The sequence below is a fragment of the Aureococcus anophagefferens genome (genome assembly GCF_000186865.1).
Source record: "Aureococcus anophagefferens unplaced genomic scaffold AURANscaffold_6, whole genome shotgun sequence".
NCBI classification, from domain to species: domain Eukaryota; class Pelagophyceae; order Pelagomonadales; family Pelagomonadaceae; genus Aureococcus; species Aureococcus anophagefferens.
Window position 1 is genome coordinate 1,874,076 of NW_008705566.1, and position 13,796 is coordinate 1,887,871.

The 13,796-nt window shown below is 72.0% G+C and overlaps 6 protein-coding genes across 6 annotated transcripts; 3 read left to right on the forward strand and 3 right to left on the reverse strand.

The window, feature by feature from the left end:
* Window positions 1-606: 606 nt before the first annotated feature.
* AURANDRAFT_53245 (hypothetical protein) lies at window positions 607-2,096 on the reverse strand (the record flags this gene model as incomplete). Its single annotated transcript, XM_009037534.1, has 1 exon — window positions 607-2,096. The coding sequence occupies one exon, from the start codon at window positions 1,848-1,850 to the stop codon at window positions 648-650; it is 1,203 nt and encodes a 400-aa protein (XP_009035782.1).
* A 2,131-nt stretch (window positions 2,097-4,227) lies between these two features.
* AURANDRAFT_23904 (hypothetical protein) lies at window positions 4,228-5,028 on the forward strand (the record flags this gene model as incomplete). The annotated part of the gene is made up of 1 exon (XM_009037358.1): window positions 4,228-5,028. The coding sequence occupies one exon, from the start codon at window positions 4,228-4,230 to the stop codon at window positions 5,026-5,028; it is 801 nt and encodes a 266-aa protein (XP_009035606.1).
* A 73-nt stretch (window positions 5,029-5,101) lies between these two features.
* Window positions 5,102-6,820, reverse strand: AURANDRAFT_63197 (hypothetical protein; the record flags this gene model as incomplete). The annotated part of the gene is made up of 1 exon (XM_009037533.1): window positions 5,102-6,820. The coding sequence occupies one exon, from the start codon at window positions 6,818-6,820 to the stop codon at window positions 5,102-5,104; it is 1,719 nt and encodes a 572-aa protein (XP_009035781.1).
* Window positions 6,821-7,293: 473 nt separating this feature from the next.
* AURANDRAFT_4202 (hypothetical protein) lies at window positions 7,294-8,118 on the forward strand (the record flags this gene model as incomplete). Its single annotated transcript, XM_009037122.1, has 2 exons — window positions 7,294-7,737; window positions 7,777-8,118. Coding segments are annotated over 2 exons (786 nt in total), but the record flags the coding sequence as incomplete, so codon positions are not given.
* A 2,776-nt stretch (window positions 8,119-10,894) lies between these two features.
* On the reverse strand, window positions 10,895-12,040 carry AURANDRAFT_24670 (hypothetical protein; the record flags this gene model as incomplete). The annotated part of the gene is made up of 1 exon (XM_009037532.1): window positions 10,895-12,040. One exon carries the CDS (start codon window positions 12,038-12,040, stop codon window positions 10,895-10,897), a length of 1,146 nt encoding a protein of 381 aa, XP_009035780.1.
* A 382-nt stretch (window positions 12,041-12,422) lies between these two features.
* AURANDRAFT_5684 (hypothetical protein) lies at window positions 12,423-13,043 on the forward strand (the record flags this gene model as incomplete). Its single annotated transcript, XM_009037130.1, has 1 exon — window positions 12,423-13,043. A coding segment is annotated over one exon (621 nt), but the record flags the coding sequence as incomplete, so codon positions are not given.
* Window positions 13,044-13,796: the final 753 nt, after the last annotated feature.

The following is a 13,796-nucleotide window of genomic DNA, read 5'->3' on the forward strand; positions in this document are numbered from 1 at the left end:
CCGCCGCCGCCGCGCGCCGACCCGCCGCCGCCGCCGCCGGTCGAGGACTCGCCGGCGGCGCGCGAGGCCGCCGCGGAGCGGCGGCGCCGCTTCCGCGAGGACCTGCGCGACCGCGTCGCCGACGCGCTCCGGCCCGACGACGGCGGCGAGGCCGCGGCCGCGGAGGCCGCGGACGAGAGCGACTCCGTCGCCAGCGTCGGCGACTTCAAGCCGGAGCCCCTCGACGAGTCCTGGCTCGACGACGACGACGACGAGGGCGGCGGCGGCGGCGGCTCGGACGGCGGCGCGCCGTCGTCCGCGTCCGAGGCGCCGTCGGAGCCCCTCGCGGAGGTCGTGACCATCGAGTACACGCGGCCGCGCATCGGCATCAGCTTCGAGATCAAGGCCGCGGCGCTCGTCGTCCAGGACCTCGCCGAGGACTACGACGCCGCGCTCGCGCGGCCGCGGAAGGGCGCGAAGCTCGTCGGCGTCGACGGGGCCTCCGTCGTCGACGCCGCGCCCGAGGACGTCATGGCGCTGCTGCGGCGCGCGTCGCGGCCCCTGCGCCTCGACTTCGTCAGTAAATTCGGAATTTGACTTGGACTGTGGGACCGGCGCGGCCGTAGTAACTCCGGAATGTGAATTAGACGCGCGGCTCGCCCCCCGCGCTACCCGTCGGCGCCGCCGTCGTCGCGTTCGGCCGCGCGCGGACCGGCGCCGCCCCCCTGGCCCTGGTTTTGGTCGCGGTACTTGGCCGCGAGCTCGCCGGGCGTGCAGGCCATCTCGACGGTCTTGTCCGGCCGCTCGCGGATGAAGCGCGGGAAGCGCAGCGAGATGCCCCGCGACTCGTGGACGAGGCCGACCGCGGCGCGGTGCGTCGGCGAGATGGACAGGTCCGCGCCCCGGATCTCCCAGACGAGGCGCGGCTCGAACCAGAAGAGGCACCGCTCGCCCGTGTCGACGCCCGGCGCGGGCGCGTCGCGCAGCAGCACCGGCTCGTCGCCGGCCGGCGCGTCGGCGCCGATCTCCGCGCCGAGCGCGCGCACCGTGAAGTCCTTGTAAAACACGTCCGTGAAGCCGCTCATGACGCGGCAGACGGAGCCGAGCGCTTCGGTCTCCGGGTCGCGCGTCGCGACCAGGATGGGGCTCACCCACTTGGACTTGCGGCCCTGGCCCTGCCACCCACCAATCACGACGAGGTCCAAGGAATCGCCCAAGGCATCGACGTAGTCCTTCTTCAGTTTCACCCAGGCGTCGGACCGCTTGCTGCCGAGCGAGTACTCGTAGGGCGCGTCCAATCGCTTCAGCATGAGCCCCTCGCAGCCCGCGTCGACGGACTCGAGGAGCGCGGCCGTGACGGCCTCCTCCAGCGGCGCGTCGTCGGCCGCCAGGTCGACGTCCGTCGACGCCGCGTAGGCGACGGCGGCCGACGGTTCGCCGAAGGCCGCCCGGAGCTTCGCGCGGCGCTCCGACAGCGGCAGCGCCGTGACGTCGGCGTCGCCGAGCCACAGGAGGTCGAAGAGCACGAGCCGCACGGCCTGCTCGACGTTGGCCTCCGTGACGCCGACGCGCTTCCGCGCGCCGAGGGCCTGGAAGGCCAGGGGGTTCGCCGCGGCGCTCACGGGCACGATCTCGGCGTCGACGACGAAGGTTTGTGCGCACGCGGCGCGCGCGGCCCGGGCGACGTCGGGGTACTTGTCGGTCATGTCGTCGTTCTTCCGCGAGAAGATGCGCAGGGCGCCGTCGCTGCCGTGCAGCTGGGCCCGCTGGCCGTCGTACTTGTGCTCGAGGGCCGCGGCGCCGGCGGGCGCCGCGTACTTGCGGAGCTTGGCGATCGCGTCCTTCTCCGACGTGACGGCGTTGGCGAGCATGGGCGCGGGCGGGACGCCCGGCTCGAGGCGGCACGCCACCTCGAGCGCGGCGTCGAGCGCGTCGCAGAACGCGGCGGTTTCCGTTTCGGCGACGCCGAGGAGCGCCGCCGCGAGGACCCGGACGTCGCCTGGGCAGGACAAGGGTGATTCAACGTCGCTTCAACGTGAGTGTTCCGCGCGCGCGCGTTCCGGAAAAAGCGTCCACGCTTCGAGACCGTTCCGAGAGATGATCGCTCGTCCAAAAATCAGCCGAAACGAGTGGAAAACGACCGAGAAAGGAGCCTTTGAAGTTGGGAATTTCGCTCTCTCGTCCTGCCCTGGACGTCGCCCCTGCGCGAGAAGGCGCCCCGCGCGGCCCGGGCGACGCGGTCCCGCGCCTTGGGCGGGCACTTCTTCGCGCCGCAGGCGCGGATCAGGCAGGCCTTGGCGAGCGCGGGCACGACCGCGGCCTCGAGCGAGATGCCCGATTCCATGTGGGGCACGAAGGTCCGCAGGAGCCACTTGGCCTCGGTGCCGCGCGACGCGCGGACGAGCCTCGCCATGCCGTCGGTCTTCGCTCGTTCGGACCCGGGCCCGCTCGGCTCGCCGAGGGCCTTGAGGGCCTCGAGGACGTCGACCGCGGCGGCGGCCGGCGGCGGCGGCCTCGCGGGCGACGGCGCGGCCTTCTTGAAGAACTTGGCCGCGGCCGACGGCGCGTCCCGGAGCGCGACGACGGCGTCGCCGAGGCTCCCGTGGGCCTTGCGCGCGGCGGCCAGGGCGGCGGGCGACGCGCGGCAGCCCGCCGCCGCGGCCTCGACGACGGCGTGGCGCGAGAGGCCGAGCGGCGGGCCCGCCGCGTAGTCGGGGCGCAGCCGGTGGCCGCCGGTCTGCGCGTCCTTCGTGGGCGCGAGGAGGTAGCAGCACGCGGCCAGGTCGTCGGCGCCGCCCGCGGCCGCGGCCCAGCGCAGCGCGTTCGTGAGCGCCCGGTCCTTGGCGAGCCGCGACCGCGTCGCCGACACGGCGTCGAGGCACCGCGCGACGACACCGTAGGCCGGGCGGTTCCGCTCCGTCGTGAGCGTCGCCAGGCCGCGCGCCGGGTCGAAGGCGTCGACGTCCTTGGCGACGTCGTCGGGGAGTTCGGCGGCCGGCGCCGGCGGTGGCGCCGGCGGCGCCGTGCGCGCCTTCTTCGCCGGCGGCGGCGACGCGCGCTTTGGTGGCGAGGGCGGCGGTGGCGGCGCGTCGGGCGCCTCCGTCAGGTCGACGACGGTGTCGTCGGCGCGCGGCGACGACGGCGGCGCGGGCGCGACTCGCTGCGCGCCGCACATGGCGCAACAGAGGAAGCCAGCCTCGCCACCGTCGTGCGTGTACGTGCAGGTGCCGCACGTCCACTTCGCGTGCGCATTATTGGTTGTTTTCTTTGGGCTCTTGGCCTTGGCCAGGAAGGCGTCCATATGACTCGGCTCGGCCTCGGCAACTCGTGCAACATTAGCTTCACTTTAGTGCTCGCGTCGGCGTCCAGTCGCGGCGACGCGGGACTCGTCCTCTCGGGCCGGGCTCGGGCCTGACGTGCTGCCGGAGCAGCGATGCGAAATCAAGGGGCGCCCGCAGTTCCGGCGCGCGCGCGCGGACGCGAGAATTTGAATTCAAAAACCAAACCAGCGTGATCGATGTAGGAGAGTAGCGTAGGAGAGGCCTGAAAAAACCCACAACTCTGAGCCGACACGAGTGGCTGGCTTACTAGTGGGTGCCACACCCTCTCAACACGCGCCTGATGCACCGAGGGGGTTGACCGCCGGTATGCCTGGTAGTATGCGCCCGCTATGCGGGCTTTATGCGGGTGTTATGCGGGTGGTATGCGGGTGGTATGCGGGTGGTATGCGGGTGGTATGCGGGTGGTATGCGGGTGGTATGCGGGTGGTATGCGGGTGGTATGCGGGTGGTATGCGTCTGCTATGCCGGTGGTATGCGGCTGCTATGCCGGTGGTATGCGGCTGCTATGCCGGTGGTATGCGGCTGCTATGCCGGTGGTATGCGGCCGGGCTGCTATGCTGGTCTTATGCGGCTGCTATGCTGGTGGTATGCGGCTGCTATGCTGGTCTTATGCGGCTGCTATGCTGGTGGTATGCGCCTGCTATGCGCCTGCTATGCGTCTGCTATGCGCCTGCTATGCGCCTGCTATGCGCCTGCTATGCGCCCGCTATGCGCCCGCTATGCGTCTGCTATGCGGCTGCTATGCGGCTGCTATGCTGGTGTATGCCGTGGCTGGTGTATGCCTGGTGGTCGGCCCCCTCTGCTGATGCAATGAACACACAACCCGTTCAACCTGTCCAATCTTTTCGTTTCCCCTCGCCGGCAGATTGCACGATAGAATACGGAAGGGGATCGCATGGCCGCCTGGATGAGCGCATTGGCGCGGTCTGCCCGGCCCGCCGGCGCCGCGGCGACGGCCGTCTTCGCCGGGTCCGTGTCCCTCTGTAACGAGGACCACATCGGGTCCCAGGAGCTCCACTGGAGCCACCACGGCGCCCTCGCGGCCTTCGACGCCTGCTCGGTGCGCCGCGGCTTCCAGGTCTACAAGGAAGTGTGCGCGACGTGCCACAGCGTGGAGCGCCTCGCGTTCCGGAACCTCGTGGAGTACGGCGCGTGGTCCGAGGCCGAGGTCAAGGCCATGGCCGAGGAGATCGAGATCGTCGACGGGCCGAACGACGAGGGCGAGATGTTCGAGCGCCCGGGCAAGCTGAGCGACCCCATGCCGGGCCCCTACGCCAACGAGGAGGCGGCGCGCGCGGCGAACAACGGCGCCCTGCCGCCGGACCTGAGCCTCATCGTCAAGGCGCGCCACGGCGGCGCGGACTACATCTTCAGCCTCCTCAGCGGCTACTGCGACGCGCCCGAGGGCAAGGTCATGCTGCCGGGCCTCTACTACAACCCCTACTTCGCCGGCGGCGCCATCGGCATGCCCGCGCCCCTCATGGACGAGCAGGTCGAGTTCCCCGACGGCACGCCGGCGACGGTGTCGCAGATGGCCAAGGACGTCGCCGTCTTCCTCTCCTGGGCCGCGGAGCCGGAGCACGACGACCGCAAGAAGGCCGGCTTCCGCTGGCTCGTCGCCCTCAGCCTCGCGGCCGTCGTCGCGGGCTGGACCAAGCGCTTCCGCTGGAGCATCCTCAAGGCCCGCAAGATCTCCTACGAGTTTTAGTCACGCCCCCCCCCCCCCGCCGCCAAGTCCCCCCCGGCCCGCGAGATCAACACCACATAACAATTCCCCGACACTAGGGGCTCGCCGCCCGGACGCGGACGTCGAAGACGCCCGGCCGGACCTCCGCGGCCTTGAGCCGCGGCCGCTTCTCGAGGCACGCGCGGACCGCGGCGCCGAGCTTCGGCGCGCCGACGGAGTGCCTGCCGCGGCCGGCGATGAACTTGAGCGACGCCTTGCGCCTGTTGACCGTCGTCTCGAGCTCGTCGAGCGCCGCGTCGACGACGAACGTCGCGTCGCGCGCCGACAGCCAGTGCAAATCGATAAGCACGTCGTGGCCCACCCCGAAATGGGTCCCGCAGGCCGCCACGGCGACGTCGACGACGCCCTCGAAGCCGATCTCGGAGCAGCGGTGCACGGCCGCGTCGGGCCCCAGCAAGGCGCCGTTGTTCGCGGCGAAGAAGAGCGCCGCGGCGACGTCGCGCTGGCGGTACATGCGGTCCCGGAGGGCCTTGGCCTGGCGGTAGGCCGGGTCGCCGCGCGCGCCGAGGCTATGGGCGCGGTCGAAGGCCTCGGCCATGGCCGCGCGCGTCGCGTCGGACGCGAGCCGCGCGGCCTCGGCGGCTTTGGCGAGCGTCTCCTCGGCGTCGACGCCGCGGCCGCGCGGCCTCCCGCGCTGGGCCTTGATCTGCTGCGACGCACTCTCCTGGGCGTCGAGCTCGGCCTCGGGCACGGCCCAGGGCCGCTTGTCCATGGCGCGCCGCTCCCTCCGGTTGAGGGACGGGTCGACGGCCGGCGCCGGCTCCGGTTCCTCGGCGGCCGCGAGGGACCGCGCGAAGGCCTCGTCGGCCGCGTCGGCCGCGGGCCGGCCCCGGTGGGGCCGCAGCGCCGCGCGGATCGCCGCGTCGTCGAGGGCCGCGCGCTCGTCCGCGCGCCGCGCCGCGTAGAGCGCCGCCGACGCGGCGGCCGCGGCGTCGCGCCGCGCGGCCGCGGCGGCCTCCTCGACGGCGCGCGCCGCGGCCCGCGCGCCCGCGTTCTCCTCCTCGGCGAGGCGCCGCGCGAGCGACGCGTCGCCGCCGCCGAGCTCCTCCTCGGCGAGGCGCCGCGCGAGCGCCGCGTCGTCGCTCGCGTCCGCGGCCAGCCGCCGCGCGACGGTCGCGTCGCGCTCCTCGGCCGCGAGGCGCAGCGCGAAGTCGCCGTCGTCCTCGGCCGCCGCCTCCTGGAGGTCCAACGCGAAGGCGAGGTCCGCGTCGCCGGAGAGGTCGACCTCGGCGCGCGTCCGCGCGCCCCGCTCCGCGTCGTCCTCGTCCTCGCACGCGAGGGCCTTGGCGACGACCGCGTCCTGCTCGACGTCGTCGCGCTCCGCGGCCGCGAGGCTCGCGAAGATCGCGCGCGCGTAGGCCTCGTCGGCGCTCTCCGCGGCGCGGCGCCGCGACGACCGCGCCTCCTCCTCGTAGACCTCGGACGCCGAGAGCGCCGCGGCGAACTCCGCGTCGGCCCGCTTGTGCTCCGCGGACGACGAGCGCGCGAGCGCCGCGCGCTCGAGGCTCTGCACGGCGGCGAGCGCCTCCTCGAGCTCGGGGTCCGGCGGCGGCGCCGGGGGGTCGGCGCCGTCGGCGCGCGCCACGGCCGCGAGCGCCTCCTCGAGCTCCGGGTCGTCCGCCTTGACCTCGTCGTCCGCGGCCTCGGCGGGCCAGGCCTCCGCGTCGGCCGCGGCCTCGTCGACCTCGACGCCGAGGGCGTTCATCATGCCGGCGAAGTCGACGGCGTCCTCGCCGTCGAGCTCGTAGGCCATCGCCGCGTGCGACGACGGCGACGGCGACGGGCGACGCTTGATGCTCACGAAAATTTCACCCGTCTCCTCGTCGACCTCGTGGATCTCCTCGTAGGGGTTCGCCTCATGGTTTCCTGCATGTGCCCTTTGCTGCGACATGTGCATCGACAATCGAGATCGTCCGCGTTTCAAGAACGGACAACAACGGCCAAGAGCCGTAAAGGTGCCGTCGACTGCTTCTCGATGTGCGAGGCAGCCCTCTGGCTTTTAGCGTGAGCGAAAGAGACGTCGTATTGGCCTGAAACGCCGCTCTGTAAAATCCCTTCGACTGTGAACTGCGTGTGATGCAGCCCCGGCACGTCGCCGCCGGCGTCGGCGCGGGCCTCGCCCTGTGGCTCCTCTGGCGGCGGCTCCGACGGCGGCAGGACGCGAAGGCCGCACTCCACGCGACGGTCGTCCTCGCCAGCGCCGGCGGCCGCGCGCAGCCGCACGCCGTGCTGCACACGGGCCGCCTCATGCCCCTGGTCGGCCTCGGCACGTGGAAGGCGAAGCCGGGCGACGTCGAGCGCGCGGTCCGCGCCGCCATCGAGGCCGGCTACCGGCACATCGACTGCGCCAAATGCTACGACAACGAGAGGGAAGTCGGCGCCGCGATCAGGGGCTGCCTCGACGCCGGCGTCTGCGCGCGCGAGGACCTGTTCGTCACGTCCAAGCTCTGGAACACGGAGAAGAAATACGCGCGCGACGTCAGGAACGCGCTCGAGAACACGCTCCGCGACCTCCAGCTGGACTACCTGGACCTGTACTTAATTCATTGGCCCGTCGCCTTCGGCCGCGTCGTCAACTGCGCGTGCCACGGCAACGCGGGCGACGGCGCCATCTGCCCGTTCCCGAAGCGCGCGGACGGGGGCCTGAAGTACGACGACGCGCGTCGCCGCGTCTTGAAAATGAATTCCGGAGATTTGGACGCCATTCAGGTGCCCCACGCGGAGACGTGGCGCGCGCTCGAGGCCTGCGTCGACGGCGGCCTCGCGACGCACATCGGCGTGTCGAACTTTAACGAGGCGCAACTCCAGGCGCTGCTCGACGCGTGCACCGTGCGGCCGGCCGTGAACCAGATCGAACTGCATCCCTACAACGCGTCGCCGGCGCTGTGCGCCTACTGCGCCGAACAGGGCATCTTGCTGACGAGCTACTGCGTCCTCGGCCACGGCAGCGGCGCGGGCGTGCCGCTCTTGGAGAGCCCCGTCGTCGCGGCCATCGCCGAGAGGCGCGGCATGACGCCCGCGCAGGTGCTCATCCGCTTCCAGACGGAGCGCGGCGCGGCTCGGCGCCGAACGCGGGGCTTCGACGCGATCGGAACGCGGCGTAGGTATCGCGGCGATCCCGAAGTCGACGACGCCCGCGCGCATCGTGTCCAACCTCGACGCGGCGGACCCGTCCCAGCGCCTCGAGCCCGAGGACCTCGACGCGCTCCTCGCGATGGACGTGGGCTGGCGGTTCTGCGCCGCGCTCCGCGACAAGCACCTGGCCCAGTACCCCTTCAAGGACGAGCTGCCCGTGCTCATGCGACACGCGAAGCAGGCGAAGTAAGGGTGTTGTTTGAGCGTATTTTTTCGCAACCGGCACGGTGCGCTCCAGACTGCCGGGCCGCCGGAGCACGTTGCACGAAATCCTACCCGAAGCCCAGACCTTCTGGTGATCGGAAGCGCGTGTTGACGACGTGATACGCGCCCCCACACGCATCCCTACATCCTAAAGGAGCACACCGCACGAGCATGTACTACCTGGAGTCCACGGGCGAAACCGTGCGTTCGTCGGGCCCCTTCGAGGTCGTCTTCTCCAAACACACGAATTCTTGGTGTTTCAAGACGCTCGGCGGCTCGCTCCGCGCCCGCAAGACCGGGGGCGTGGACTTCAACGGCGGGGGCGGCGCCTGGTCTCAGTGGCGGCGCAACCCCCTCGCGTCGACGGACGCGGAGGTGTTGCGGAACGTCGCCGATCCGACGAAACTGTTGCGTTGGGGCCGCGAGGGTCTCGCCGCGAAGACGACGCTCATCGACGACGATCCGACGACCCACTTCCGCCTCGCGCTCGTGTCGCGCATCACGCCGCCCGTGTCGCCGGCGTCGAACACGGGGTGGGAGGACGCGTCGATCGTGCCGCGAGACCGGAGCCGGAGCCTGTCGCTGAGCTTCGCGAGCGTGAGCGGCTCCGAGCAGAGCCGGAGCCGGAGCCGGTCCTTCAGCCTCGGCCGGTCGTCGAGCGAGTCGAGCGACGTCGAGCGCCGGGCGTCGTGGCGCGAGGACGTGGACCTCACGCCGCGGGACCTCGAGGCGTTTTCGCGCCGGGGCTTCGTCGTCGTCCGCGGCTGCGCGTCGCGGTGGATCGCCGGCGAGGCGCGCCGCGCCGTCAACGCCGCGGTCTTCGCGCGCGGAACCCTGCGGCACGTCGAGAAGGACCCCGCGGTGCTCGACGTGCTGTTCGAGAGCGACGCGTGGACGCTCGCGTCGCGCCTCGTCGGCCGCGACGAGGTCAAGACGGCGCGGCCCCGGACGTCCGTCCGCGTCTCGCCGCCGTCGCGCGACGTGGAGCGCGACGTCGCGCGCGCGGGCCGCGACGCGGCCCTGGGGACGACGGCCTGGGCCGTCGACGCCTCCTGCGCGCTCCGCGTCTTCGTCGCTCTCTCGGACTTCGAGGGCGACACGCGGGGCGGCCTCGTCGTCTTCCCGGGCTCCCACGAGACCGTCCACGCGGCGACGTCGCGGCCGCGGCTCCGGGGCGGCGTCGAGCTCGAGCTCGACGCGGGCGACGCGGTCCTGCTCCACCCGCTGCTCGCGACGGCCTGGGCCGTCAACGGCGCGCCCGACCCGGGCTTCGGCGTCGTGTTCCGCCTCGAGCGGAACACGCCGGGCGACGGCGGCGGCCTCTTCGGCGCCTTCGACGCGCTCACGGCCCTCGGCCAGACGGGCGACTTCGACGAGCTCGGCGCGGACCTGGAGCAGTTCGGGGCCGGCGACGACCACCCCTTCTTCATGTAGATAGCCGCCATGATGACTGCCTGTACATAAACCACCCTTCGTAGCATGGTGCGGCTACTTGAGTAGTAGGGCCTCTAACACTACCCCCCGAACACGAAGTGGCGCGACGGGTAGAGGATGCGGTCCGCGGGCATGCCGATGATGGCGGCGTGCGACTCCGGGAAACAGGCCACGCCCGCGTCGCCGCCCGCGGCGCCGGCGACGACGAGCGTCGGGAAGAAGTGCTCGGACTCGCCGGCCCTGTGGCACACGCGCGCGCCCGGCGCGGCGTCCCAGCGCCGGAGCCGCGCGACCTTGTCGGCGGCGCCGAGCGACTCGACGAGCCAATCGTCGAAGGCGAAGGCCGCGTCGATGTTCGGCCGCCGCGGCGGGCCGAAGAGCACGGAGAAGTTGTGGATCGACGGCACGCCCGACCCCACGACCACGACGCCCTGGGCCCGGAGCGGCGCGAGCGCCTCGCCCATCGCGAGGTGCGCCGCCGGGTCCTCGGTCCCGCGCAGCGACACGGCGACGACGGGCACGCCCCGGAACGCGCGCAGGCAGTCGCTGAGGCCGTGGCCGCGCACGGAGCCCCGGACCGCGTCCGGGACGGCCGCCACGACGGCGTCGCAGAGCGCCGCGTCGCTCCCCGCGAAGGCGACGCCGCGGCCGGCCGCGCCGAAGGCGTGCGCCTCGACGACGACGACGCCCGTCGGCGCGCGCGGCAGCGTCTTCAGGAAGCTCTCCAGCATGTTTGACACGCCCGCGCCGCCGCCGGGCCCGTGGTTCATCGTCAGGACCGGCATCTTCTCGCCGGCCTGGGGCGCGAAGGTCGCCGTGCTGCCGAAGAGGTAGGATGTCATGGCGGCGAGCGGCATCGCGGTTGTTATGACGCGTACCGCGCAGTGCTGCTCGACGACGACGCCCGGCGTCGATGCTCGAACAATCGCCTCGGAAGAGCGTTTCTTGAGGGTCAACTTGTCGTCAACCACGACCTCAATCCTGCACTCGTCGCGACGTTACGGCGACGCCCCCGGCGCGAGCCGGCGCGGGGGCAGGTTGGGGGTCCCCCGGCCTAGGGCTCGGGCGCCTTGCCGTCGAAGAGGAGGCCGCCGATGTCGCGCGCGATGTCGAGCGTCGCGTTCGGCCGCGCGGCGCGGAGCGCCTCCTTCTGCATGGCCTCGCGCTCGCCGGCCCGCGTGAGCCAGCGCGTGAGCGTCTCGGCGATCTTCTTGGGCTTCTTGACGAAGGCGCCGAAGCCGTTGCCCTCGACGAACTTGACGTTGCCGTACTCCTGGCCCGGGAGGTGCGAGCTCAGGAGGCAGGGCAGGCCCCGCGTCGCCGCCTCGGCGATGGTGCCCGGCCCCGCCTTGGTGACGATGCAGTCCGCCGCCGCCATCCACTCGTCCATGTTCTGCACGAAGCCGAGGATCGTCGGCTTGACGTTCGGGGGCCAGTCGCGCGCCTCGAGGTCCGCCTTCACGGCCTCGTTCTTGCCGCAGACGACGACGAGGCCCGCCTCCTCGCCGGCGTCGCCGAGGTCGTCGCCGCAGGCGATCGCGACCTTGGCGATGCCGCCGACGCCGTCGCCGCCGCCGACGACGAGCGCCGTCGGCCGGCCGCCCTCCAGCCCCAGCGCCGCGCGCACCTCCTCCTTGGACCGGCTCTCGGCCGTCCAGAAGCCCTCGCGCAGCGGCAACCCGCGGAGCCGCAGCTTCGACTCGTCCAGGCCGCAGCGGCTCCCCATCTCGTAGAGCGCGTCGCTCGGCACGAACGTGTAGTCCGCGCGCTTGTGGAACCACGTGTTGTGCGCGGAGCCCAGGTCGGTGACGACCGTGACGAAGGGCGTCGTGCGCGACCCGCCGTCCAGCTCCTCGAGCGCCCGGAGCGGGATGTCCTGGCAGAGCGGGTGCACGGACACGACCATGTCCGGCGCGTGATGCGAGATGCAGTCGCGGAACTTCTCGAAGCACTGCCAGCGGCTCGTCAGCTCCTGGAGCTTGCGGCTCGGGTAGAAGCGGCCGTAGTACCAGATGATGCGCCAGATCCACGTCCGCTTCGCCGCGATCTGGTACCACGGCACAAAGTTCGAGTACGGCCAGCACGAGTGGTCCGTCCAGATGTCGACGATGTCCGCCTCGACGCGGCCCGGGTAGAGCTCGTCCAGCGCGTTGACGAGGGCCTTGGCCGACGCGCGGTGGCCGCCGCCCGTGTCGCTCATGAGGAGCAAAACCCGTTTTTTGTCGCTCGCGACGGCGGGCGCGACGGCGGAGGCGACGACTCGCGTCCGCAGCGGTCGTCTGTCGGTGAGGACTCCGCGCGCCACCGTGCGCGCGCCGGGCGGCGCCACGAGGGCGCCGGCGCCGGCGGCGCACAGCGCGAGGATCGTCAACATCACGATCGTGATGAGTGCTCCGAGCCGAGCCGGATCGACGCCGCCAGCACAGTCGCGACCGCTCGTCGCGCCGCCAAGCACACCGATGCGCAGCGTCCTCGCAACTCTCTGCACCGCCACGGCGTCGGCCTTCAGCCCCTTTGGCAAGTTCCTGCCCGACGGCTTCGGCTTCCGGCGCATGTCGGGCTTCCCGGCCAACGCCGTCGGCGTGAGCGACGTGCTCGCGTCGCCGCAGTGGCCCGCGGACTGGCCCTACGCGCCGCGGGACTTCCAGCGCGCCGACGACCTGCCGGACCAGATCTTCTACGACGCGCCGCGGTTCTGCTTCCACGTCGACGACAAGGCCGTCGAAGCGCTCACGGCCCACTACGCCACGGCCTTCAAGGCCTGGGACAAGCCGGCGATCCTGGATATCTGCGCGAGCCACGTGAGCCACTTCCCCGCGGACATCGCCGACTACGCGGGCAAGCGCGTCGCGCTCGGCATGAACGAGGAGGAGCTCGCGCGGAACGAGCAGGTGGACGAGTACGTCGTCAAGGACCTCAACGCGGAGCCGGTCCTGCCCTTCGAGGACGACTCGTTCGACATCGTGACGAACGTCGTCTCCATCGACTACCTCACGCAGCCCCTGGCCATCTGCAAGGAGGTCGCGCGCGTGCTGAAGCCCGGCGGCCAGGCCATGTTCGCGCTGTCGAACCGGTGCTTCCCCAGCAAGGCCGTGGACATCTGGCTGCGCACCAACGACCTCGAACACGTGTTCGTAGTAGGCTCCTACTACCACTACTCCGGCGCCTTCCAGAAGCCCTTCGCCGTCGAGGTGTCCCCCAACCAGGCGACGACGCCGTGGAGCGGCGGCCGGTCCCAGAACATCGCCTACCTGGCTGTCGTCAAGGCGACGGTGGACAAGTAAGGTTCGGAGGTTTAGCTGCGCCCGCGCCCGCGCCCGCCTCCGCGGCCCCGCCCTCGCCCTTTGCCGCGGCCCTTGCCGCGGCCCTTGCCGAGCTTCACGAGGCGCCCCGCGCGCTTCTGCTTGTGGACCGGCGGCGCGACGCCGCGCTTGACGTCGCGCAGGATGCCCATGAGGAAGGCGGACACGGACTTGATCGCCGGCGCGGCCTGCTTCCGGGACCGGTCCGCCGCGACCTTTTTCGCGACGTCGTCGAGCGCCCGGCGCACGTCGTCCTCGGAGAACTCGGTCATGTAGGCGCGGCAGCGGCCGTCGACGTCGGCCCTGGCGAGCACCGACGCGTGGGCCTCGATGGCCGCGGCCACCAAATGGTCGACGTGGTCGGGCTCGAGGAGTCTGGGCGCGCCGCCGTCGTCCTCGCGCGCCGCGCGCTTCAGCACGCCGAGCGCGTAGGCGCTCGGGTTCGCCATGGCCTCCGCGCCCGGGAGCTCGCGCTTCTTCTGCACGTCGCGGCAGACCTTCTTGGCGACGGAGAAGGGCGCGCGGCCCAGCGCGGCCTTGACCTCGCCGTCGAGCGCGTCCGCGAGGCCGTGCTTCTTCGCGAGGGCCTCGATGGCGTCGCGGGCCTCCGTGTTTGGCGCCTCGGCCTTGGACGCCTCGGGCTGCTTGGCCTTC